Genomic DNA, 27,672 nt, shown 5'->3' with positions numbered 1-27,672 from the left:
TTTTTCCAACTCAATCACAATTTCTCTGCAGCTGCAGAATCGGCACTGGCCATTTCACCGCATACTTTAACATTGTGGAAACCAGCGCAATGCTTGAACCTATTAACCCACCCGTTGCTTTCCACGAACTTGGGTTGGGGGTTCTCCGTACGTGTCCTTAATATGTTTATAAATAATTGTTGGTTTTGTTTGAATGGTCATTAGACTCAGGGGCACTCGCTTCTGAATCTGATTTTCCATTAATGTTATTAACAGCTGCTCCATTTTCGATATATCACCTGAATGCTGTTTTTTGATCACTGTTGATCTTAAGTGTTTTGATCCTTTGACATGTTCTTTTATACGTGCACTGTCCTTTAAAATAGTATTCACTGTTGAAGCAGTGAGACCTAATTCTGTTGCAACACATGACAAACTTTGTCCTGCTTCGTACTTAATCATTTTCATTTCTAAATCAATTTTGTTTCATCTCGTGGCACTACCACCAGTTGCACTTTTTGTTGGTCGCTTTCCCTTCATCATTGTAATATGTAAAGTGGAATGAAGAGAAGTTTCTGAAAATTTGTGTTTTTATATGATTGAAGATTTCAGTGAATGGGAACATATTTCACCATAATAGCGTAAAAACCCACACAATTGCATTATCAGTATTATCGCAAATGCAATAAGATCGAGTTTACTACCTGTTTATGATTAGATGCACTAACAGAAAAGCTGAATAAACTGGAAAGTGCAAAAATTGCTTTTATTGTTTTATGGTAGTGACCACCAGAAATGTGTTTTAGAAAAATATCACAAAGGCATTCAAAATTGATTCTTATAACAGGAACATATGATAACGATGAAAGTGTAGTGCAATTGCCATTATAAATATGATCTTTTAGAGCAATAAATAGCTTAGTATATAGCGAAAATTTCAACTTCCAAGGACTTGGAACAAATTATAAAAAAAAAAGTGTTATTGGGTTCACATTATGATATTTTCGTAATTTTAAGTAGTAAAATTCATAAATTCAAATTTCTGTAAGTCGGGGAGTTCCTGTATATTTTTAAAAACAAAAGTAAATCATATATTTATAATTTTAATAAAATATAAAAAAATAAATTACTGACATAAATTTGTTGTAACTAATAGCGTTGGGAATTTCCATTTTTTATACTATAGCCTCAAATTAAAAACAGGAAAAATGAAAATAGAAACTTCCTTTTACATGTAACAAGATATAAAAAATGCAACAGACTAATTTTTCCCAAACCACTAAGTGCCCCCGTGAAACAAATCTCCCGTAGAATATGGCCCCTGTATGGGAAAAGATTGGTGCCACTTGTTAACACAAACAACTGGCAGGGATACCAAATTTTAGTGATTTCTTTTTTTTTAATGCATCAATATACACTTTTAGGCACTTCCACTTTTCCCACTACACTTAAGGTTTTTCTCTTAGACATTGCCAAGTTGTTTGTACAGCAGCTAATACAAAACTGATTTAGGGACCACTTGTACCTACCATGTAAACAGAGACAGGTGAAAGTGTGAATGACTCATTTCTGCAAAACAACAGATGAATTTCCAGGATAAAGGAAAATCACTCTGTCCTAATTCTCCAATAGGGTGCTTACAGTACAACACAGGTTAACCAGAGCCAATGGCTTTGTTAACAATATACCTTGACCTTTGCCACTGGCTGTGGACATGGATAGCAGTTAGCCAGCATGACTTCCCAGTAGAGTAGAGGTGGCTATATAGGTTTTACAGGCACCACTAAATTGTCGAATGTTTTAGCTCCTTTCATTCTCAAGAATTAATAATCTTAATCGTTTTAGCTCTGAATTTGTGCCTTCTACAGTATCAGCTCTATTGCCTAAAGGCCAGAGGTGCAAACAATGCAAACCCAAGTCTCTCGAAATCAGTTTGTTATATGGAAATTTTCTTCATTACATTATTCAGAAACTATTTTCAATATAATGACTAAGGGGAAATCAGAATAATTCACTAAATAGAAAAATTCGCTATATGAAAATATGTTAAAAAGAGTTCCGACTCTATATATATATATACACACACACACATATAATTAAAATCATAATTAAGAGATTGTGAAAAACAATTTTGTTATTCTTTACGATTTATTAATTAACTGTGATATAAATTTACTTATCATAGTTGTAGGGAGTTTAGTTTCTAGGCGCTGCTAGTACTGCCACCCATAGTGTAATTGATTTTATATTTTCATCTGATGAGAGTTACGGTGTTGTTGATACCATTACGGGTGAAAGTAGCTTCATTGCTGAACAGTATTAATGGACTAGTTTGTTTTCCATTTAGTAGTTTGGCTTTGCATTCTAGAGGGTGCTTAAGTTATTGTTGTTGTATTGTTCATTCCATATAGACCACTATCATGCAAATCTATTATATTGGCAGGCTGATGGTGTATTTTAATTTGCTGTTCATTGTATTGATATATATATAGCTTTCAAAATGCAGTGATTCCGCAACTATTCTTGTCCTGTTGACTTGTGCAAAGATGATTGCACTTGGTATTTCATATTTTATGGTTTCAATATTTTCAGGGGGAAACTGGTCTAATTATGTTTATAATAGGCTTTTAAATTTGACATTTGCTTTCTTTTTAAAGTATTCTAAAATTACTAGGTATGTATTCCTTCCACAACCTTCTTCCTCTCAATTTGAATCATCCCCACTGCTATTCCCTTCAGTGTCTCCATATTTATGTATTGGTATTTGTTGTATTATATCCATATATAATGTAACACAATTTACACGCACACATGCGCACGCACACAGTCAAACTTGGTTATAAGAAGCATCAAAGGACCAACAAAATTTCCTCGTTATAACCATTACTCACTATATCAGTGATGAGTTAAATTTACTTCCAATTTTTTTTAAAATTCTTAATAACTTGATAAAAAGATAGATTTAAAAAACAAAAGAAATATTAGAGAGAAAAATATAATATTAATATACACTTACATATTATTTGTATTAATATGCTTTTATTTGGTTTTATATTGATCCTGCCAACCGCTGTTACATACAAAATCATCGCATCAAAATTGTTTAGCAGTTTTTCCACTTGAGCCATCAAGATCAGACTATCTTTTGCAAATCCATCACTTCTTTGTGTAGTAAACCCTTGAAGCAATGCTTTATTGACGTTTGTAATCTCGCACTTGCTAAATTTTTTTTTCGGTTATGTTCTTTTCCAGTCCAAATATGTAATCATGTTTATTCTTCCACAATGTCGATACTGTTGAAGAGGACAAAGAAAACGTTTTATGCACTTCAACATTTTTTACACCTCATTCCAACTCATGAATAATTTTGACTTTTTTATGAATCGAGAGACACTTTCTCTTGTTAGTAGACATGTTTCTTAAGGAAGGGCTCATTTCTAATTGATTTTACTTTAAAGTGACAGTAAAGTGATCTCCACACAGAGTTCTTAGAAGTCCCGAAATGCATACAAAGCTGTTAGAAGTCCTGTTTCCAGAATTGTTAGAAGTCCTGAAATAAATTTATGGTTCAGTGAATACAAGTCAATCTGTAAATTGGGTAATGCGACAAGCAGAATGCCAATGTTTAACTATTGTATAACCCCTGGCCCTGAAAGGACAAGGTTGTAAACCGACCGCTAATCTGATGTGGGTGGTCATAAAAGCTAAGTTGCTCTCTTTTTGTTTTTGTCTATTCCAAGAATTGGGTGTGTTTTTTTTTTTTTTTTTTTTTTTTTGACTACCTGAGCAATTAAGAATGTTTGCATGGTTACCAAAATTTGTACGGTATATCAGTGTAGTACGCTCGTTATAACAGTGAGTGGTTGTACGGGAATACATTTAAATTAAAATCATTATGGCTTTTTGCTCATTACTCTTGCTCATCAGCTGTGATCTTGTTATTTCTGTGCTTGTTATAATCAAGTTCGACTGTGTGTGTGTGTGTGTGTGTGTGTGTGTGTGTGTGTGTGTGTGTGTGTGTGTGTGTGTATGTTGTATATGTATATATGTGTATATATATATATATATGTGTATATATATATATATACACAGTAGACTCTCGATTTACTGGGATCGGATTAACCGGAAAGTGGATTAATTGGGATACTTCACGATTCCAAATTAAAAAAAAAAAAAAAAAAACCCAGAAAGCATAAAATTCAAGTAATAAATAGAATATATATAAACATATTTTGCAAGTCGTAAGTAAATAAACTACAAGAAATGGCGTTATAAGTCGTCATTGGGAGATTATTGTACCTATTATCTTGTAACCCCCGCTGCCTTCACACCCGCTGCTTAAAAAAAAGAAAGAGAGAGACCAAATGTCTAGTTTGTTTTAATACATCACTTCGATTGTTGTGTTCCGTTGCACTGCAAAACAACAAATTTTGTTTCGTTATTTATGTCAGGATGTCGGAATTTTTTTATAGTGTATATATATATTTAGAAATCGCAAAAATGATGGGCAAACACAAGAGTTGTGCTTTCAATTAAACAAAAGTTTGAAAATGGTGCATCTGTTAAATCTCTAAGGAACCATTATAATGTTGGTGGCCAAACCATACACGACATTGTAAAAAATAAAGGAAAGATATTAGATTTAAAATCAGTATCGTAAAAAATAAAGGGAAGCATCATATTGGACATGCAGGTAGTGCGTGGTAAGTTTTTTCGTTTTTTATCTATCACCATACCTTTTACGTGGATTGCTGAACATGTTTTCGATACAGTAAATCCCCGACTTACGTAGTTTCGGACCTACATTACGTTTTTTTTCGTTTTTTATCTATCACCATACCTTTTACGTAGATTGCTGAACATGTTTTCGATACAGTAAATCCCCGACTTACGTAGTTTCGGACCTACATTACGTTATTTATATTTTTTTTGTATGACTGAAGATTTCAGTGAAGGAGACACACATTTCACTATAATAACATAAAAATCCACAGAATTCCAGCTATCGGTATTATCGCAAATGCAATAAGATCGAGTTTACTGCCTGTTTATAATTAATTGCACTAACAGAAAAGCCCAATAAACCAGAAAGTGCAAATTGTTTTTAGCATTGACCTCCAGAAATGTGCTTTAGTAGTAAAATGTGAGCTCGCGCGGAGTGATAATAGTGAGTTTTCGTCGTAACCCTGTGAAGTTCGAAAAATTTTCATTTTGACTGTTATCATGGTGCCAACGAAGAGAATAAGTGACAGCAGTACTAGTAAATCCATCAAGAAAAGGAAAGTGATCGAGTTGGATCAGAAAATTAAAATAATAAGATGTATGAAAATGGCCAAATATTAATAACATGTATTGCACGAAATTCAGATTTGTCAGTTGCAACGGTGAACACAATAAAGGAGAAAGACAATACAAGAAGTGGTCGGCACCAACGAAGGTCAACTATAATAATAACCAAGGCTATGAAATACAGTTTTTACAGTTTAATAACATGCATTTTTTTTCTTCCTTTTATGTTTTCTTTTCTTATGTGCCACTCTGGCGACTTCATCGCTGTCCCCAGATAAAGTTTTTAATTGAACTAATTAAAAATATATAACTATTTTTCTTCGTTTTTCTGAGGATATTATGTGGTTTTTGTAATTTTGGTAGATCGGGGATATAGTAGCAATATTTTATTAGTCATCCCTGTATGTCGGGGACTTACTGTATTTTTGGATTAACCGGGAAATCAATTATCCGGGAATATATATATATTTTTTACCATCTATTCCAGAAAATCGAGAGTCTACTGTATATATAGACATTTACTGGGCGTCACTAACCGTTTGGCTTCCCACCTGTTCAGGTCTGATAGTGTCCTCTATCTGCATACTATCTCAGATTAAATTATACTTACTGAATCTGAGGTCAGCCGTGAAATATACGTTTACTTTTCCTGTGCTTATTACAACCATTAGGCCTAATTTCCTTTACTACTAAATTCAGATACTCATGCCGCTTTCCTCACACGCTAACATATATTTCACGTCAGAGGCCCTACTTCTTGCTGTTTTTCCTGTGATTTCGATGGTTGACCCTTGATGAAGATGTTGAAATCGGGAGTTTTTCAGCAATGAGTACTTCTTTTTTATTTTCCTATTTCTCTCCGTGTTTTCTGTAGTTTCAATTCCTGTTTTACAGTTCATTTCTTACTCTCATCCTCTTAATTAACTTATGTATATATATAGGGTGTCTCCATAGCCAGGTGGGAAGGAGCAGCAGTGCGTAGCACACGTTTCTTGATTAGACCGGGGCTCGAGCCCGTCACCACCAAATACGGAGGATGTGGAAAGGTCAGCGAATGACCACCGCATATTCCCGGAGCAATATGGCCTTAGTTGCTAATGCTCCTAAAAACCAAATAACATAACATATATATATAATTTTTATTTTTGCTTGCTTATTCACTAGTTTGTTGATTCTACCATCACTTGGCAAGGATGGAAGGAAAATTTAGCAGTGGAGTTAACCCCCTGCTGCCATAACTTAATTGTCTGACTACATAGTGGTCGATTCAATCTCCTGCACTGTAAAGTATCAAAAAAGAGATATTAAAAAATAAATGAGCTTCTATATATGTATATTAAACTATACCAGTAATATGAGACTTCTCTAAACACTCTCCTGAGTTCAGATATATCTACAAAGCCTAATTGTCCCTTTAAAACAAAGCATCCAAGATCTGACAACTTACTAATAGTCTCAAATGTGAAATAGTATACATCACTGTCTTCCCTGTGCTACTGTGAACTCCTCTCATGCATACAGATGTGTCCCCTCTTAAACTAATCTTTTTCTTAAAGAAAAAGAACTACAGAAGAATCTAAAAAAACTACATGACCAGGGAATTATATATGGCCTACAAATATTTGTTATATGATGAGATAGTTTTCTTGTTCCATGATGAATTATAAATCTTTAACAGTTGACTGCCCAGATTTCTAACATCCGTCATAGTTGAGTATTTTAATTGTTACATAAAGCCATATATCTCTTATCCAACATATTGCCTTAAATGCCAAAAATTTGGCTACTCTCAGAATGTTTGTAGAAGTTTAGTTACTTGTGGGACTTATGGTTTGTATAAGTAAAAAAGAGATATTAAAAAATAAATAAATTAATTAATTAAAATTATACTTATACTGGTTGTACAGTACCAAAATGGCCAGTTTGCATAGGACCATCCTGCCTACTCTTCAGATATCATCCACTATGGAAAACTGAAGAATTCAACAGATCAGTGCTATGTGAAATATCACATTGCAAAAGAGAGAGAGAGAGAGAGAGAGAGAGATCGAGAGAGAGAGAGATCGATCCATCCCAATTCTACCTGACACCAGACATGAATTTGCTTATATGATTCTCTCCCCAACTGCTACACCTCTCCAAATAGAAGTGATAGTTGCTGTGCAGACAGGTCACCTTTTTGTCCTAACAGGTTGGTATCAGACTGGGTTCGTTCACTACTAGAAAAAATGCTTTTCATGGAAAAGTCCAAATCTGATCATTATAAAATATCAACTCAGAAGCAAACTGAAGACTACATTAAACTAAATAATGCTGAATTTCCAACATTGGAGTTGAAGGGAATGTTGCAATAATCCTAATGGCATTCGAGATCATATCTACAGTTCACCCTTACGTCTGTCTCCTTATATGTAAGCCATTTCAGTATTTGATCCTTCTCCTATCTGCAGTATGGGAAATCTTACGAATACTTTCATTTTTCTACTAGATTTCATGCATACTTTCATTCATCTGCTAGATCTCACGTGTACTTTCACTTGTGTACTGAATCAAGCTCTGCAGTTATTGTCTCTTTACGTTCTCTAGCTCTCTTTTCATTAGTCAACTGGTTTGTCCATAATAATCTACTGAGTGGTGACCATTATACAGCAAAGTGCCAATAACTACAGATTTATCATCCTTCCTTAGTCACATCATAAGATGGAACTTTGCAAGTGCCAACTTCAGAAAAATATAGGTATCTAGCAAACCTGGTCAAATCAATAATGGCAAGGGAGGTTGCTTATATGATGAAATTAGTACTGCAAGCTGCTGAACAAACAATTCCAAGAATATTTACAAGTTTTAAAACATGTCCAAAAGTTGGAGATAATGATTTAACCAAGCATGTAAGAAGAAAAAGCTGGAATAACTTCCATAGGAACTCTACTTCTGAAAACATGCTTCACTTTAAGATAGCTGCAGCTAATGCTAAATGCATTCACTGGGCAAGCAAAAAAGAATCATGGAGATAATTGGCGTCTAAAATTCTCAGGTCCGTTAAAACCATTTGGAATAAAATCGGCAAAATGTGTAATAAATATCCCACTTCCTATTTTTCTAGATTGAACTTGAATGGACACAAAGTTTCCCCTACCGAAAGATATAGCTGATAATCTAGGACAGTGTTTCCCAAACTTTTTTAGTTACAGAAAACTTTTAATCTCATAATATATTTGCAGAACACTTATTACACGGTGATTCAGGAGGAATAGTAAATATTTTGGGAGGTTATAGTATTGATTATTCTGAGTAAAAAAGTTCATATAAATGTATGCACACCAGTTTCAAACTGGCGTGCACAAAGCCATTATGAGAGGTATTTAAGAACGATAAATGACTTATTGTTTGTATTTATTGACTTTTTGAACGATACAAAACAAATAATTGATAAATTTTTTTTACAGTTCACACTAAATGTTCGAAAATCCCACTGCTCACCTCAGTGCACTTTGCAACCCTTGTGGTATCGTGATGTGTTGTTCTTCTGATGTCATCTTGGCATTCCTTTATGGCAGCAGCAGTATCCAAAATACGAGCAAGCAATTCGTCTTTGTATTAATCCATCCCCACAAACAAAAATCTAACAGAGTGAGGTCTTGGACACCATGGTGGCCAATGAATGGACCACCGCGGCCGATCCATCGTTCAGGGAAAGTTCGATTTAGATATTGTATCACCAGACAGGTATAATGTGCAGGAGCTCTGTCAAGCTGAAATTACATACTAATCCTTGTAGCCAAGGGAACATCATCCAATAGTAGTGGAAGTTCGTTTTGCAGAAATTCTAGAGAAATGGGCCTTGTAAGACAATTTTGTAACACAATGAGTCCAATCAACTGATTGTCTACGACACCGCACCACACGTCTATAGAGAAGCAATGTTGAAAATTTGTTTCTCCAGTGGCATGTGGATTTTCGTCCGACTACTTATGAGAGTTAAGGGTGTTGTCGATACCGTCACGGGTGAAAGTAGCTTCATCACTGAACAGTATTAATGGAATTAATTGGCAGTTAGCATTTATCCACTGACAAAGTTCAAATCACTGGGCGTTGTCTCCTGGTTGAAAGCATTGTACCCGCTGTATGTGAAATGGATACAAGCCGTACTCATGTAATGTTCACCATACTCTTGTCTGTGGAACACCAATATGTGTAGAAATTCTTTGTGTGCTGATAGTAGGACTACATTTTACTGACTGAATAATTGTTCTATTTCATCCACATTTTGTTCATTTGCACTTTCAGAAGAAATACAAGCACTTGTATTTCAGAAGAAATACAAGCAACTGAGAACTGTTCTAGTCTCACACAGTTTGTTGTAAACGCTCTTGAATCCGGTTTTCTGCTGTTAGGAAACCATCAACAGGTATTCTCTTCAAGCAGCAGTAGCATTTCCACCACAAAAATCGTAGACAGACACCATGAAGATGTTCTTAACAACACTTCTGACACCAAACAGTGTCAGGTTATAATTGCTTCTTGGTCACATCTGATTCAGGGAGCTGTGCACGCCAGTTTCAAACAGCTGTATCTCCGTATCCATTGAGAATTGGACACATGTTTATATGAAACTTTTTTTACACTTGTTCACATCTCACGAAACACAGTTTGGGCAACACTGATCTAGAACACACCTTTGCTTTAGCTTTTGCCATAGAGAAACATACAGATTTTAAAATTTCAGGTCATTTTCCTGTTAAAAAAAAATAATAAAAAAAATAGTTTTGTCGTTGTGGTACGTGATATTGCTAAGAAATTACCTGCTCCAAAAAAAAAACTACAGGGACTTGAATAAAAGTAACTTTGCTCTTTTTAAATTAGTGTATACGAGGGAAACAAGATTATTAGTCCACTGCTGAAAACAGTATTTTTGCTTCTGTCTGTTATTCATCATAATTGAGCTAATCTTTCCTTATACCAGGGGTGGCCAATATGTTGCTCGCGACTTTAATTTCAGCCGATAACGACAAATTTTAAATATATACAAAAAAAAAAAAAGTTAGTCAAAATCTAAATGTTATTATTATTATGGGCCCCATTGAATGCTCGTGGCTGGCCGGGCTAGCCGGGTGGGTCAAGTGCCTGCCTAGCAACCCAAAGGTCGTGGGTTCGGATCCCGCCTCGGGCTTGGATCAAAGTACTGCAAAAACCTTGGGAGGTGCATTATGGCCACAGAAGCCGATGCACCAACAACTACTAAATAATAATAAAAAAAAAAAAAAAAAAGAATGCTCATGACTACTCTTGTTGCCATGCAGGTGACTGACTTGCCTACTCTTGTTGCCAACGTGACTACTCATGTTGCTATGCAGCCTCCAGGCTTCTTTAGTGAAAATTCACGCAGTTGCATTGTGGAGAGCAGTGTATGCATAGACTTCTTATTTAGCTTACTTAATATTAATAACTGGACAGTACTTATACATTAATTTAATACTCTTTGATTTAAAATGAATACTACGAGAAAGGTGTAATTTTCATCAAGTGGGAACTAGTATACTTTTTATAATGATGAAAGAAAAATGTTGTTTGATTTCAATGCTTCCGTTTGATCAAAGGGGAGATGATTATCAGCAGCTACACTATGGAGTGGTTGTGTGATCTGGCTTTTTTGGATCACTTGGATATGCAAAAATACTACTAATCATGACACCCACCCATGGTGGGTGTCATGATTAGTATTATTTTTGCATATAAATATAAATTTTTGGGAATGGTTAGGATCTCAAAGAAAAAAAATTCAATCATTTTGCAAATATGCAAGATCATTTGCAAAAATATCCTGTTTTTGAATTTAATAGTAAGAAATATGTTTCTGAAATTAAGGAAGTTGTGAATGATTTTGAAACAAGATTCAGTGATTTTAAAACAAATGAAGACATTGTTCAATATATTTCTTATCCATTTAATATCAACTTAGATATGAAACAGATTGCAGAAAAAAATCGCTGAGACTATTCACACGGAGAAAATATTACTTGAAAATTAAATTATTGCATTGCAAAATGATATAAAGCCGGATCATCAGAAAAAGACTTCTGCAAATATGTTTGCTGAGAAAAGTACCCAAATGTAAGAAAATGCACTGAACTTTTAAATTCCTGGTTTGGTTCCACATGCGTACATGAATCGGCCTTTTAGTATTTGAAATAAACAAAGAATCTCTCTACCCTTACGGACTTGCATACAGAAGATTCTTTACGGTTGGCCTATCACAGTATATCCCCAATTTTGAAAGCTTGGCAGATGACATGAATACAAACTTCACGTAAATTAAAAATTTAAATATGTATGAATTTAAAATAAGAATTTCTGAATTGTATTTAACTTTATATAATTTATAAACAACATTTTTCAATATGTGTTAACTTTTTTAACCATGTGCAATGACATTCTTGATATGGTAGATCGTGGCACATTTTGAAGAAAAAGTAGATCACATCACAAATTAAGTTGGCTATCCCTGCCCTGGACAATTTAAAAGAGTGTTACCAGAAAAATATGGGGCTCACTATGTTATGTTGAAATAGTTGAATGAAGACGCATTTTATGTGGTGCTTCTGTCTAACTGGATTTTCAGAGAATATGCCTTCTTGCATAACACCTTATTTAAAAAAAAAAAAAAAAAAACTTCAGAAAATAAATAAGTTTACAGTACAGTAGAGCATCAGTGATCCGGAATAATTAATGTCAGACCTCTGCCGGATAGCCAATTTTCCAGATAATTGAACGTAAAGTAAGATTAAATACATTTAATCTTACCTTAGGATTAAATTAAATAATTAAGATTAATTAAATAAAAAAATTATTAACCAATCTCAGAAAACAGAAACATCCATCCAGACATTTTTATACAAAACAGGGAAATTAGAAATATTTTTAAATGCTCTCGGTTTTTCAAATTTACCGATAATGAGCACAGACAATTGTGTGTCCCAGTAGCATTTGCACACACAACAATTGTAACTCGCTCTTTTCTCATCTTAAAACCTGGTGCAGTCATTTCTCTTTTAGTGGCTAGGGTTTTCTCAGTAATACTTTCCATAATAAGCCCATCTCATCAATATTATAAACATTTTCTTTCTTGTAATTTCCTATAACTGAAGCAGACTTACATTTTAAGGACATCACTGCCGATTTGTTTGTAGAAAGTTTCTCACCTCGAATATCTAGTTTGTATATACTGTGTCTCAGTTTAAAGTTTTTCAGCCAACCTGTGCTTGCCTTAAAAGAGTTATTTATCACTTGGTTTGGCCAAAAAAATCTCTTTTGTTCCTCCTGCTTAATGGTGCCTGCTTTTCATCTGTAAGTCAACGTTTGGGAGTCACGCCTGGTAATTGCAAAATAGGATAATCATGACCTTCATATTTGATCACGACTCTTTCATTTTTGTGCTTCGGAGGAGGTGGAACTTTTCGTTATGAGGACTGGAGATTTGTTTAAAGGTCTTATTAGCCCTATAACCATGATTTGTCACCAGTAATAATGGACGAAAGAAAGTTTGTCAACTGTAGCACAATTCATTGTATGCAGCCACTTTTTTTTAAAAATGGACTTACTTGAGAAGAATTCCACTAAGGGAATTCTTCTCAAGCCTGGGAAGAAAATTTTTTTATGAGGTTCTTGGTTAATCACAAATGAAATTTAACAAGAGGCCTCTGCAAATCCCCTGATCACAATGATGAAGAATCTGATATGCAAGAACTGTTTGCAGTGATCAGTAAGGGTGAGGCACAAATCTGGATGAAATGTATTTCAGTTCCAAATCATGTGTTGAAAGTGATTGACATGTTCTATAAGAAATGCCAGTTTCACTAGCAATTTTGCAGTTAAACTGGTATTAGCTGTTTAACTGCAAAATGTTGATGACCCCCAATCAGGTATAAACAAGGGTAATTGAAACATTAGATTTTGAAGTTGAAGGGCAGCTAGAGCATGGATCATCTTCACCAGACAAGAGGCAATCTTTAAATTTTGTGAACCACTTTTTAATGTTTTGTGGGTTTCTTTTGTACTTTCCATAATTTGAAACAGTGTGGTGCATATTTACTGCTCTGTGGAATCCTTGTAAAATATAAAGAAACACATAAAACGCCTTCTATTCAATGCGCATTAATTCAAACTGACACTACAAATAAATGGGTGATTCATGTGTTCCTAAATCTAGATGAGTCACTGAACATGTTCCAACAAGTTTCAACTCACCATGACACCACACTTTCTTTGAAGACTTACCTGTCTGGAATTTTTGACTACGATTGAATTATACAATTTGATTTGCTTTCTAATGTACTATAGCAGTTAATGTCAAGCTTAGCAGCCTGCTAAGCATCACATATATTTGATATACAGACCATTCCAGTTATTTGGGACACATCGGGACTAGTGCATTTTGGCGATGCCCCAATTATCCAAAGTTTCAAGTAAATAGTTAAAAATACAATGTACCCCCCCCACCCCCACAATTGGTTAACTGTGCAATCAAATCACGTTATGATAAACTCAACATAGTAAAGTACCGTTCACTATACGATGTGCAGTAAGCGGTGGTAATTGTGATCACGTTTGTGAATAGAATTTTAATTCTATTAAACAGCGATTCTAATTAGCGAAAATAGGAGGAATATTATCCACAGGCTATAAAAGCAAAGATATATTGAGCACAAATTTACCCTTTATTACCTTACCAATTAAAAAATTAAATGATACGTGAAAATCGGAAGAATATACTTGAAAATCGGAAGAATATACATGAAAATCAGAAGAATATGTGATAATCGGAATAATTAATATGTACTGTAATATGTACATACGAACTAGTTGACATTTGTGTTCACTGACATTTATGGGTGGGGATTAAAATTTAAAACAGTAAAAAGATAAGCAATCAATAACAAAGAATATGGCGCACAGAAATTGCAAGTAACACAATATGCACAAGTGAGAACGGAGTAACAATTTACAAAGCTTTAAAAATAGGAATGAAGAGAAGATCTGAAAATTATTTTTTTATATGATTGAAGATTTCATGGAAGTGTAAACACATTTCACCATAATAACCCACAGAATTCCAGCTGTCAGTATTATCGTAAATTCAGTCAGATCAAGTTTACTGTCCATTAATGATAGATTTCACTAACAGAAAAGCTCAATAAACAGGTGACTGCTAATTGTTTTTGTTTTATGGTTGTGACCTCCAGAATTTCAACTGAACCATGTGGTACCATCGGAGACAATTGTATGGTAATCTCCAGTGCTGCGGTCTCCTGCCCTGATTAAACGGCATGCTGTCCCAATCAAGTGAAGTAAACCCTGGCTATTTTCTCAATTGCTTTCTGTTTTTAAGATTTGCCCCAAAGAAATGGCTGCCCCAATTAACCTGTGGCCCAAATAACTGGAATTCACTGTATATATATTTCAAAGTATAGCATCAGGCTATTTCATAGAATATTATCTTCGCATTAATTGTTCCGGAATATTTCATAGTATAGCATCAATTATATCCTCTGAACAACCTAGCATAGCATTACTTAAAGAGTGCACTGTAATTATAACCTTGTTTGGATTAAGGTAATATGAAAAGAATATCTAAACATAAAAATTTTGTGATAATAATTTTATTCACTTCTCAGAATCAGAGTCACTGCATTAATGACTTTTCTTTTAATGTTAGGTTCCAATGTGAATGCTCAGACAGCTACTGGAGATACTGCGCTAACATATGCTTGTGAAAATGGCCACACAGATGTTGCTGACTTGTTGTTACAGGCAGGAGCCGAACTGGTATTTTATAAATTTTTCACAATTTTAATTTATTTGATTTCTAATGCTAGTACTAGTAAAGACTAGTAATAAATAATGTAATAAATAATTAAATAAATATTACTAATTAATAAATAATAAATATATAATAAATAATATAAATAATTAAATAAATATTAAATATATTATAAATAATTAAAAAATAATTAATGAATAAATGTATAATAAATAAGTAAATACTACTATAAATCTATCTAAACCAAACATCAAAAAATCAATTTGGACTAATTAAGAGTGGCATCATTATAAATGAACAAAATGCTCTGGCGGAGTGATTGGTAACTCCGTATGGACAGCATACTGAGTTATTTCAGCACAGTGACCCTAAAAGTAGTAGTAGTAGTAGTGGCACATGATGCAAGAAAGCAAGTGTAGGAGCTTATGCAGCATCAGCCAAAAAAAAAAAAAAAAAAATCATCACACCATTCCCTCCAAATGCCTGTCCAGTTCCTCCTTAAATTTATTTAACCTATCAACTTCCACAACGACAGATGGAAGTGCAAATCTACATCCTTCCTAAAATTAGGCCTCCAGACTTGTACGCAATACTCAAGGCGTGGCCTGACCATTGCCTTATACAGAGGGACAATCACCTCCTTTTCCCCGCTAGCAAAATTCCTATATATCATTGACAAAACCCCATGACCTGCCCTGGCAGCCTGTCTGCATTGCTCAGAAAACTTCATATCTGACTGCACAATTACTCCCAGGTGTTTTTCATTTTCTACCACCTTAAGTGTAGTACCACACAGTTGGTACGTTTCTCTGGGGTTACTTCTACCAGTACTTTGCATTTGTCAAGGTTGAACTTCAGTTGCCACTTCTTAGCCCATCTGCCCAAATTATCTAGATCCTGTTGCAGTAGCACACTGCCATTACTGTCATTAACAACCCTGCCAACCTTTGTGTCATCTGCAAACTTCGACATTAAGCCTGATATACCTTCATCAATATCATTGATAAATACACAAAACAACAGTGGACCCAACACCGAACCCTGTGGGACTCCACTAATAACATTAGTCCACTAAAAGGTTTCTGATATTCGTTGTTGGGAGCAGATGGCATAAAGACAATTCCATCGAGACATTTTATGTTAGCAAAATACTGCTGGATGTTGAACCATGACATTCCAGACAAAGTCTACTAAATGAAATTGTCCATACAACCTTTTTTAAATTGTATTGATTTTTACACTATTGTACTGTATTATTTTAACTATGTATATACAGTGAAAAGACAGAATTCATGGGATATCTGGTTCCTGGGCAACGCAGTGCTGTCACCTCTCTCTCTAGTGGACAAACCCACTGCTTGGCAGGAATATAGGTTCACTGCACTCAAGTAATTCGATGTCAGTATGGAGAAATGTCATAAGTTAACAGACTTTGAAAGAGGGATGATAGTGAGTGCCTGACGCATGAAAATTAATTTTTTTGGATTATTCTATCACGGAGGCCGTACAGAAATTGCACTACCCCTGTTCGACAGTATCAAGAGTGTATCAGGAATATGCCCTTTCTGGAATAACATCTCATCGTGGACAGCGCTGTGGGTGGAAAAAGGTGGTGGATGATTGTGGCGGTTGACATCTGTCTCGCATTGTTTCAGCCAACTGGAGAACAACAGTGGCACAAATCGCCACCGAATTCAACAAGGGAGGTGCCTGAAATGTTTCCACTACGATCGTCAGGCGATCATTAGCCGCAATAGGTTATGGGAGCCGCCGACCCACCAGAGTCCCATTACTAACACTACGACACAGGACTCTGCGCCTCAGCTGGGTGAAAGAACATAAGTTCTGGACCTTGGATGATTGGAGGTGGGTCTCCTGGTCCGATTAGTCCAGTTTCCAGTTATTTCAAGCATACTGGAGGGTGCATATCTGGTGGAAACTGCACGAAGCTATGCACCCATCATGTCAACTAGGAACTGTTCAAGCAGGTGGATGGTTGGTAATGGTCTAGGGCATGTTCAACTGGCATACGTTGGGACCTCTGCTACGCCTAGACACATCTCTACAGATTACATATCCATCCTTGTAGACCATCTACATCCCTTCATGGTCATCATGCACCCACAGGGTATTCGGCTCTTCCAGCAGGACAGTGCACCTCCCCACAGAGCAGCATTGACTAGAACAGGGGTCGGCAAACGTTTTTTGGAAAGGGCCAGGTTGTAAAATTTTTAGGCTCGGCGGGCCAGGTAGCAAGCTCAAAGATATTTACATGGGTAATTCTACTCACAGAGCAACAAAAAAAAAAAAAAAAAACAGGTTCAAAATCTTTTTATTAGGAAGTGATATTTTTACATAATATTTATACACATGCTGACAAAAAAAATGAATAAAATATTTCCATTTATTAATAAATATATTATAGAACTGGTTAAATTTGTACCAATGCGATGAATGTAATTGTTTTTTCTGAGATAATATTTCATCATACTGGAGTTCTAAGTTAGTACTTCCTATCATTAAAGTTGTTTGCAAATGGTCATTAGTTAATTATGATCTGTATTGTGATTTTACATATTTCATTTTCGAAAATGTCTTTTCACATTGGTAAGTACCCCCAAATACAGATATAAATGCCCGTACAGAAATTGCCTTATGATTTTAATTGATCGTATTTATCTTACGAAAGATATTTATAGAATTGGGTTAGATCCATTTCTTTAAACCTAACCTTTAGCATATCATCATTTTGCAGATCAATCACTTCCAATTTGAAGGTCTGATGGAAGCTCCTCAATTGTACAGCCAAATGGATTTTGAAATATGGAAATGTCTTTTGCACTTGCATCAAGGTCCGAAAAACACTGTTGTAACTGTAGTTTAGAAAATATATCCGCCGCGAATTTTTTTTGGGAATGGGGATTTCGCTAATATTTGAAATTTTTTACAGCATGGAAAATGTTCAAACTTGATTAATGCGATTTGTGTTTCAAACAATGCAAATTTTTGATGATATGACTTTATGATAGAAGAAGTTTCACATATGAGCACTGTTTTCCCCTATAATTTTAAGTTAAATTCCTTAAGATATCCCACGATGTCTGTAGCAAATGCTAATTTCCATAGCCATTCATTGTTAGATAATAGTGGTTGTGGGCAGTTTTTCTCATTTAGAAAAATTTCTATTGCTTCTCTGAGTTCAAAAAATCTCAATAAAACTTTTCCATTGCTGAGCCATCGAACTGCTGTATGGTAGGGCAAATCAGGATATTGGGCTTCAATCTCTAATAAAAAATCACGAAAAACTGACGATGGTTAAGTCCCCGAGAACGAATAAAGTTAACTGCTGACACAGCTGGTTCAATAACACATGACAGATTGAGGTGTTTCCCACAAAGAGCCTGCTGGTGAATAATACAATGAATTACCGGAGGTTTTGAACATTTAGTTTCTTCACAAGCCTTAAAAATTTGTCCAACTGATCCTTTCCCCGTTCCACACATATTTTTACCACCATCAGTTGACACATTTTAACTGATTCCATTGCAAATTGTATTGTGTTAGCGTTTTATTGACTTCCTTGAAGATACCTTCGCCTGTAGTTGTTCCATGCAGACTATTCATAGAAGCTAATTCTTCAGTAACCTCAAACTCAGTATTGACTCCTCGAATAAACAGCAACAATTGGGCAGTATCAGTAATGTCTGTAGACTCATCAAGAGCCAACAAAAAAAGCACTTAAAATATTTGGCCTTGTCTTTTAATTGACTTTTGGCTCCCGATGTCCAACTCTTCTAACAGTTGTTCTCGCCAAAAGCCTGACAGATCGAAACAAATCCATTTTCTCTGGACACATTTCTTCAGCTGCCACAAGCAAACATGATTTAATTAATTAACCATTGGTAAATGGTTTCCCTTTCTTGGCTAATAAATGAGCTATTCGTAAGCTTACTTTAGTTACTGCTTCATTATCATTTTTTATTTTAACGAATAAATTGCGCTGTGATGATGCATTACATTTTAAACATTACAATTTTAGTTTCCGTTGATTTTCTGTGAGTTTTGAATATTGTGCTGCGTGCTTAGTTTGGTAATGACAACGTATATTGTACTCTTCGCACAGCTATTGTGCCATTACATAATAAACATGATACTTTGTCATTTATTTCTATGACAAAATAATTCACGCTCCATTCAGCTTTAAAAGCACGACATTCGAAGTACACTTTTCTCTTCATATTTGGTCTTGAGCGTGACATGGAAACGGTGGGTAATAAATAAAGGGGGGGGGAGATCACAGAGCCCCATGACAGACAATACCACGTGCGCCGCTAAAGCAAAACAGAGAAATACTGGCAACACTTGTTCTACGGTAGACGACAGAATGCGAATATGAAACACCGGTAGCGCCACCTGCGGTCATTATTCTCAACTCGATTATCGGCTATTGCAACACGTAATTTGATTTATTTTAAATTTTTTTTCATGTAAAAAACAATATTAACCCGCGGGCCAGATTAAAAAGAGGGGGTGGGCCAGATTTGGCCCACAGGCTGTAGTTTTCTGACCCCTGGACTAGAACATGGTTTGAAGAGCATTCCGCAGATTTTTCCACCATGGAAAGACCTCCCTGTTCATCACACGTGAACCCTGTGGAGCATCTTTGGGATTCTGTGGAAAGGTCCATTCTAGTTTTGGGTCCTCCACCCAGAAATATGATGGAATTATGGACAGCAGTGCAGCAAGCATGGATGGAAATGCCTATGGAACATTTTCTTGAACTAGTGGACTCAGTGCCTTACCGCGTGACTGCCCTTATTTGGGTGGAAGGTGGGCCTGCCTGTTACTAGGTAGGTAGGTATTCCATGATTTCTGCCCACTCAGTATAAAGTGTAGTGGATTTAAACTATAAAATTTAATTGTTATCAGTATCATCTTTTGTAATGAGATTGTCATAACTTGTAGTGATATTTTTAGCAGTTGTAATACAAATACTACATGTTCTAGAGAAATCTGAGAACATTTGAAATTAGCACTGGCTAGCTCAGAGGCCAAAGCTTAATTGCACGAAACATCTGTGCATCAAATTGGGCAACAAGTTTATGCTTTGGCAAAAATGGACTTCTTTCAACCCTGCAATGGCAGCTGCTTTGCTGAAGAAGTTGACTTGACTTCTTGCCATTACCTACTGAGAATTGTGTAAAATGTATAAAACAAATTATAACATTGTCATTCAGTTCCAAAACTGGCCCTGCTGTGCATTTATTTTATGAATTAAAAGTTCTTTTTGCACAACTATCTGTATGCATCTGAATACCTTTGTTCATGAGTCATTTATAATCATGAATGCCTCCACACTAGTTTCTAATTGTTCTTGCAGGAATTTTATCAATTTATCTATAAGAAAAAAAAAAAAAACAACTAATAATAACATTAGTGTACATGGCTTTTTATTACAGGACAACTTATGATATTTATCAGAGGACTGAATCAATGAATGAGTGAATAAGCACAAGCAATATATTGAAAATTGACATATTGTTATGTCAATTTTCAGTTAAGAGAAAATGAGCAAATGCCACTGGCAAGTATTTGCTCATTTTCTGCTGGCAGCTCATGTCTCCAGTATTATTCCAAATGATCCTTTCCTCGATGACTTGAATCCAGGCATGGGTTACCATGACCTCGTTTGTATTAAATGAGGTGACAGTACTAACTACTAAGCAATTATTAGTTCTTGAGGGTACTACAGGGTGTATGGCTGTTGATTTGTGAGCTAGTGGAATCAGTTAAATTCTTTTGAAAAAATTCTAAGGGATACACACATGGTACATGGGAACTGTTTCATAAAATAATACTGGATGCTGAAATGGATGACCAGAGAGTGATAAAATTTGTATAAGAAAACTATGCTGTGTGGGACATCTGTAGGTAGTTTGCCTTGTTAATTAATCAAAATTAAAACTGTAATAAGTGAAAGAGATCTAGAGGAGAATTTTAGGTGTATAAGTGAAGAAAGCAGATTTGATGCTATCTGTCCAGTTAAGGAGATCATCAAACCATTTATCTATAATAATGAAGGAATTTTTAGCCAGTCTCCCAGGAGCGACTCTTTTGTTGCTACTCGGCAATGACAGTTTCCTGTGACTAGATGATTAAAAGTTTTACACATTGGACAACTTATTTTCATTCAGTTGTACAAAATGACTAGTGGGGAGAAAGGTATTTCCCTTGCTATCTTTTGGTATTTGAAGTGAAATGGAATTTTTCGAAAAGAAAATAGTGGAATAATCATTTTAAACTCTAGAGCATTTATTTTGCTAGTGAATTTTTGAAAGATGACCAGAGATATGACATTTCATTGAATATATACATATATATAGAAGTTTCAAAGAATTATTTTGGAAAGTGAGTATGTGTATCCAAGAGATGGATATTCACTACAGGCCTGTGTGTGTGTGTGTGTGTGTGTGTGTGTGTGTGTGTGTGTGTGTGTGTGTGTGTGTGTGTGTGTGTGTGTGTGTGTGTGTGTGTGTGTGTGTGTTGAAGAATGACTGTTAACCTGGCAGTAGTGTGACGTTGCCTGATAGGTCCTGCAGAAAATATTTAATCCTGATTCACAGGTTGGGGATTAGTAGTTGTTACTTTTTGTACCTTCCCAATAATCTTTATTGTTGCTTTTTTGCCCAATTATATTGTTGTTTGCTTGGTAAGATAAAGGTGAGGCTAGTGGTATTGTGTATTCCATTATTGTCAGCCAAGTACATCACAGCGACATGTTTTCTACTATCCAAAAGTTTCCTCAAAGTTTACTGCTTGTCTATGTGGGTATTATTGTGGAAAAAAAGAAATATGTGGCCATGCACATAATCAGTTTATCCCAATATATGTGCATTCCAGAAATGCATCACAATAGTATTGTACATTACCAAATAAAAGTTAGAACATTATTCTGGCATATAATGAATGCTGTGGCAGTAAAACTGATGCTTTGGGAGTTGGGGCTGACATAGTTGGATGAGTTGTGTGCTATGTATATTAGCCAGAATGCTCATGCTGGTCTGTGGTAATTTGTAGGTGTATTAGTGTATATACACAAAGCACATGTTATCTTCACATATCTGCCTCATGTCTGTCCACTTGTGTACTACCTCGGCTCTTGTTTAAAAAGATTTACAATTTCATTAAACTCTTCCCAATATAAATTGGGCAATTATTATTTCTTTTCCTGCCCACCCACCTTTGTTTTCTTCAAATCCTGGGTTATTATTTGTTGAATGGAATTTCCGCACAGTTCTGAAGTCATTCGGAGCATTGCACATCAGTCATTGGTAATGATTTTCTGCACGTTTTCAATCAACTCTAGCATTCAAACTGTTTTTGTTGGACCCAGATGTTGTCTTCTAGTGATTCTCTCTTCCATGGGTGAAACATTTATGGTGCTCGACCACAGACAGTTAAGGAGATCATCAAACCATTTATCTATACGTACACTTGCTTCATCATTTGAAACATTTCTGTGACGTTTAATAAAATAAATAACAAACAGTGAAGAGGATAGACATATCGATTGGGGTATCTTTTAATATATGATTTTGTTTATTCTTATTTATTATTATTTTTTTTAGGTATTTGCCAACAGGATGCACCATCACCTAATTTTTCTACCATTTCCACTCACTTAATGTTAGCAGCAGGATCTTTAATTTTCTCTTTTACAATCACATCGCCAGTGGTGTGCTGGAGCTGGCTCACATCGGCTCATGTGAACAATTATTAAATTTTTAAGAATTATGCAAGCCAGTTGTTAAACCGATAATGGCTATAAACTGTAGAGTGCCACTTCACTTCAATCCAAAATGGCTAGTGGCATTTGGGCAATAAGCTTGTACATGGTGACATGGAATATCCAGATGGGTCCCACTTATTTCAGCACCCTTTGTGCTTATCCTATCCCCCCTCCCTTCCCATGTGGCAGCCTGTGTAGGGATGATTATTTCTGCTAGCAGTTTTGCTCTGGTTGCTTTTTCTTAAAGTAATGACATTCTTATTCTCGATGTCTGTCAAAGATTGAGTCTCTAGAATTGTTGTGAAATCGTCACATATTGGATTTAATGATGATAAATATATTGGGAAAAGAGTTAGCGGATTGGAATGCAACTCCATTTGCCAAATCATGGTTGAATGACAACCATTGATTGGATACGGATACAAGAGCTCTGCAAAAGGCAAAAACATTTTGTGAGAATCAAAAAAAAAAAGAATATTATTTTATTACTGTTTGAAATTTTTGTACTCCAAATTGTTGTGAATCAGTAAAAATTAAAATAAATATATATACACTTATTCTTGGTCTTGTGTTTTTTTTTTTTTTTTTAATAGCAGAGGCATTTGTTAAAATTTACCATCACACTATTGTACATCACATTTAGCAAGTGAATGTCTTACTGATGAAAGAATGAGGTTACTCACAAGAAATCGATAAAAGTTCAGATCACTTTGTGCCAGTGGTAGGACTGTCTTAAACTCAGGTGAAAATCTGAAAAATTGAATAATACCACTGTCCAACAATATTAAATTTATAGGCCTGATTTTTGACAATAAACTTAGCTTTCTGTAACGTAAAGTATATATGAGCCTTACAGAAAACAAAGTGAAGTAAATCTTCAGATCTCCTTTTCTTAATATCTTTTTAGTAATAAAAATATTAATCCTTCTGTGCTCTTAGTATTTGCTAGATGTTCTACGATGTAGAACATCTAGCAACATCATTAAGTTTTCCCCCCAGAACATACCATGGTCCTGTTTGCCTATCCTTGCACTGTATTTCCTGTTTCCTTAACAAATTGCGCCATGAACAATAGCTATTTCCTGTGGGACCAGCACTTTCTTTCGTTCAGTTAACCAAAAACATTCACTTTCATTGGTTCATGTAATTATATTTACTAAATTATGAAAGATTGATTCTTCACTTGATGTCATAATAATGAATTTTACTTTGTTAGAAATCACTAGATATTTTTCAGACTTCATTATTGCCATTGACATCATATTTTTAATTGTATAAATATTTGTGTATTATGTATATATGTATGCTTTTTTTAAAATTTATAGGAACATGAATCAGAAGGAGGACGGACTCCATTGATGAAAGCTGCACGAGCTGGTCATCTTTGTACAGTTCAGTTTTTGATCAGTAAGGGTGCAAATGTTAATAAGCAAACCACAAACAATGATCATAATCCCTTATCCTTAGCTTGTGCAGGAGGCCATTTAGCTGTTGTTGAACTGTTATTAGCACATGGAGCTGATCCAACACACAAATTAAAGGTAGGAAAAAGATGGCATGTGTTATCTTTGAAAAAATTACTTACCTGAGTTTTTTTTTTTTTAATAGATAGATTATTTTTATATTTGATGAAATAAAACAATTGAAACATATATATACGTTTTGAAATTCTTTTCTTTAAACTTTTACTAAATTTATTAAAATATAATTTTAGAAAATTTACTTTGTATTGCTTCAGTTCATTCCTTCAGTCAGTTATTCTTAAAGACAGAAATATGCTATAAATGATTAAATACTATTGCAATAAAAATTATACATATAAGTATGGACAGTAGACTATTACACAGTAGTTGGAAAATATTACACTAAATTAAAATCAGTCTTGAAAAAGGGAGTTCATAGTAAGTAACATTTTGGAAAACAGTATCCATTTTCTCAGAATTACTGCTTTTAAAGCAAAAGATTGCTTTTTTTACAGCCAGAGAACATTGCAGTGCCTTTCTTATGAAATACCGAGGAAAGCTAAATTTTGGTTTGTGCTTCTGGATTGCTATATAGGATTAGAACTTCCATTGAAATTTGTCATATTTTATCTGTTTGGTAATCCTTTATTGATTCCTTCTAAGAGGAATCAAGAACTTCAGTATTTTTTAAGAAATATTCGTTCCCAAGAAAGAGTATCTCTTATAAAATAGTGAATTATTTCTTATCAAAGACTGAATATTTGTCCAGAGAATGTTTAATGGTGTCATATTAAAATATGTAGTAGATGCCGTTTAAACGGAAAAGTTTTTTTTTATTATTGTTATTCACACAGTTTAATAATAGTTTGGTTGTGGTATTATTTACCATGTAAATAATCAGTGGAAATAAATTATAGCTACTAGTTTCTGTCATTGAACCTTGTCTAAGGGAGGCTACCAATATTTGACAGTAAGCTTTTATAATTGAATCAGCTGTAAAATAATTTAACATCTATGAGCTTGACTCCAGTTTTTAATTTTTTTTTTTTTTTTGGTATAGTACCATGATGTAGTATAGTCATATAGTATAGTACCAGTGAGGCATATTTGTCATTACTTCCACTTGTGCAGTTATGTACCAAACTATTGATACAAAAGTGACAGTTATTTTGGGTCTTCAAGTCTGTAAAACTTTCAATTGTGAATTTCTTGTTTTTAAATAGTGAAATGTTTTTTCTTTCATATACCACCATTAGTAGGAGCTATAATACAATGATGTATTGTAGCCATGCTGAGCACACTGTTGACATTGTACATCAGTCACATTCCTTTTCCTTATCTGGAGCTTGGTATTGCATGTCACAAATTATGTGACCAGCTTTTCCAATATATGGAATGCTGACAACTGTTTTGTTTTTTATAATTGAAATATAATCACAATATTTTCACAGGAAATGGTCAAAAATGCTAAGTTTGCTGTATTTTTAAGGAGGATGTATGGCCTTGCAAAGGCCATACATCCTCCTTAAAATGTTATGCAAAATATGACCAAAGCTGTTGAAATTGTATCCATACCCTACAGAATACCTAGGCAGTAATGAGCAAGAATATTCATATCCTAGATGTAGGACAGTAGTAGTACTTCTCTTATAAGTTCATGTCTTGTCATCTCATATGCATTATTTTGCCAAGAGCACCTGGTCACTGAGATTTGAGAGAATTTAACCATACCTGCCATCCATGTGTCAAGAATAGGTATAAAAGCAACTCTCTAATTGTGCAACTCTTATTTGTAGTCATTCTGTTTGTGCTGTTGAAGAAAAACTGCAGCACTTTAGATCAGTAACACTTTATTGGAAGTCCTTCCTGGAAAAGTGATTGCCATGCAGTACAGCAATTCTTACACTGCTGTAGCATCACTGTGGGGAGGACTCTTCTGTATGACAGTTATGTCAAACTGCACAACCTGTAATAATGTATGATAACATGGGTCTTCCCAGATGTTCCACCTTAACCCCATTGAATACCTTTGGGATTAACTGAAATTTCAGCTTCAGTCTAGGTGTATGCACCTATAGTCATTTCCTTAATTTATCTCTGTGTTGTAAGAAAAATGGACTGAAATACCACCTTCCTATTATCAGAAATAGGCTCATCTATCAAGGACACTGTGTGTGTGTTAAGTCCAAAGATTGGCCAGCACAATAATAAATATTGTATCCGATATAATTTGGAAATGATGTTAAATGATGTGATTATTCATGGATTAATTTTGAAACTTAACTACTTTTTTACCATGTGGATTATGCAAAGTTGAAATAACACCTTTTTAATAATTTAGAAATTAGTTAAAAAGCACTTAATTAACTTTTTATTATCCACGTGGTAAAAGAGTGGTTCAGCTAAAATTAAATCAAGCATTGTGTGTATAGAATGTTCATTAAAATATGCAGGTGTGGCTATATTTGGTAGATTACTATTTTCAGATCTGTATGAAACAAGGCAGATGGACTGACTTGCCTTTATCATTTGTCTTCCCTTGATAAGATAGACAAACTGTTTGTGAGGGGGGGGGGAACTAAGCTATTTTCTTACTTAGAAAGATATCCAAGTATTTTATATATACAGTTGAACTTGGTTATAACGAGCACGGAAATAATGAGATCACGGCTGTAATGAGCAAAAAGCCATAATAATTTTAATTTGTGTATCCCCATACAATCGCTCACTGTTATAACGAGTGTACTACATGGATATACTTTACAAATTTTGGTAACTATGCAAACATTCTTAATTGCTCGGGTAGTCGAAAAACCCAGTTCTTGGAATAGACAAAAATGAATGGGGCAAATTAGCTTTTATGACCACCCGCATCGGATTAGGGGCCGTTTTATGACCTAACCTTGTCCTTTCGGGATGGGGCTATACAATAGTACACTGGCATTCCACTCACATTACCCTATTTACAGATTGTTTTGTATTCACTGAACCATAAATTTATTTCGGGACTTCTAAGAACTTTGTATGCAGATCACTTTACTGTCGTTTAAAAGTAAAATCAGTTAGAAACACTCTTCCTTTGGAAATGTGTCTGCTAACAAAAGGTCTCTCTTGATTCGCAAAAAAAGTTGAAATTATTTGTGAGTTAGAACGTTGTGCAAAAAATGTTGAAGTGTGTAAAAAGTTTACTTTGTCCCCTTCAACAGTATCAACATTGTGGAAGAATAAACATGTTTACATATTGGCACTGGAAAAGAACATAACCGAGGGGGAAAAAAAATTAGACAGTGTGAGCTTACAAATGTTGATGAAGTATTGCTTCAATGGTTTACTGC

The 27,672-nt window shown here is 34.8% G+C and overlaps 1 protein-coding gene across 3 annotated transcripts in view; it reads left to right on the top strand.

The window, feature by feature from the left end:
• The window catches only part of LOC150088195 (ankyrin repeat domain-containing protein 17-like), a 1,023,061-nt gene that overhangs the window by 279,653 nt on the left and 715,736 nt on the right, over nucleotides 1-27,672 (top strand). For all 3 annotated transcript variants that reach the window (XM_090369376.1, XM_090369375.1, XM_090369377.1), the window contains exons 11-12: nucleotides 14,981-15,090; nucleotides 24,200-24,415. In XM_090369376.1, the coding sequence (XP_090225502.1) occupies nucleotides 14,981-15,090; nucleotides 24,200-24,415 (326 nt within the window). The remainder of the gene's footprint in view (nucleotides 1-14,980; nucleotides 15,091-24,199; nucleotides 24,416-27,672) is intronic.

The sequence above is a fragment of the Mastigoproctus giganteus genome, chromosome 3 (genome assembly GCF_048544385.1).
Source record: "Mastigoproctus giganteus isolate SK-2022 chromosome 3, ASM4854438v1, whole genome shotgun sequence".
Taxonomy (NCBI): Eukaryota; Metazoa; Arthropoda; class Arachnida; order Uropygi; family Thelyphonidae; genus Mastigoproctus; species Mastigoproctus giganteus.
Note: the sequence above shows the minus strand (reverse complement) of the source record. Positions and strands in the feature narration are given on the sequence as shown.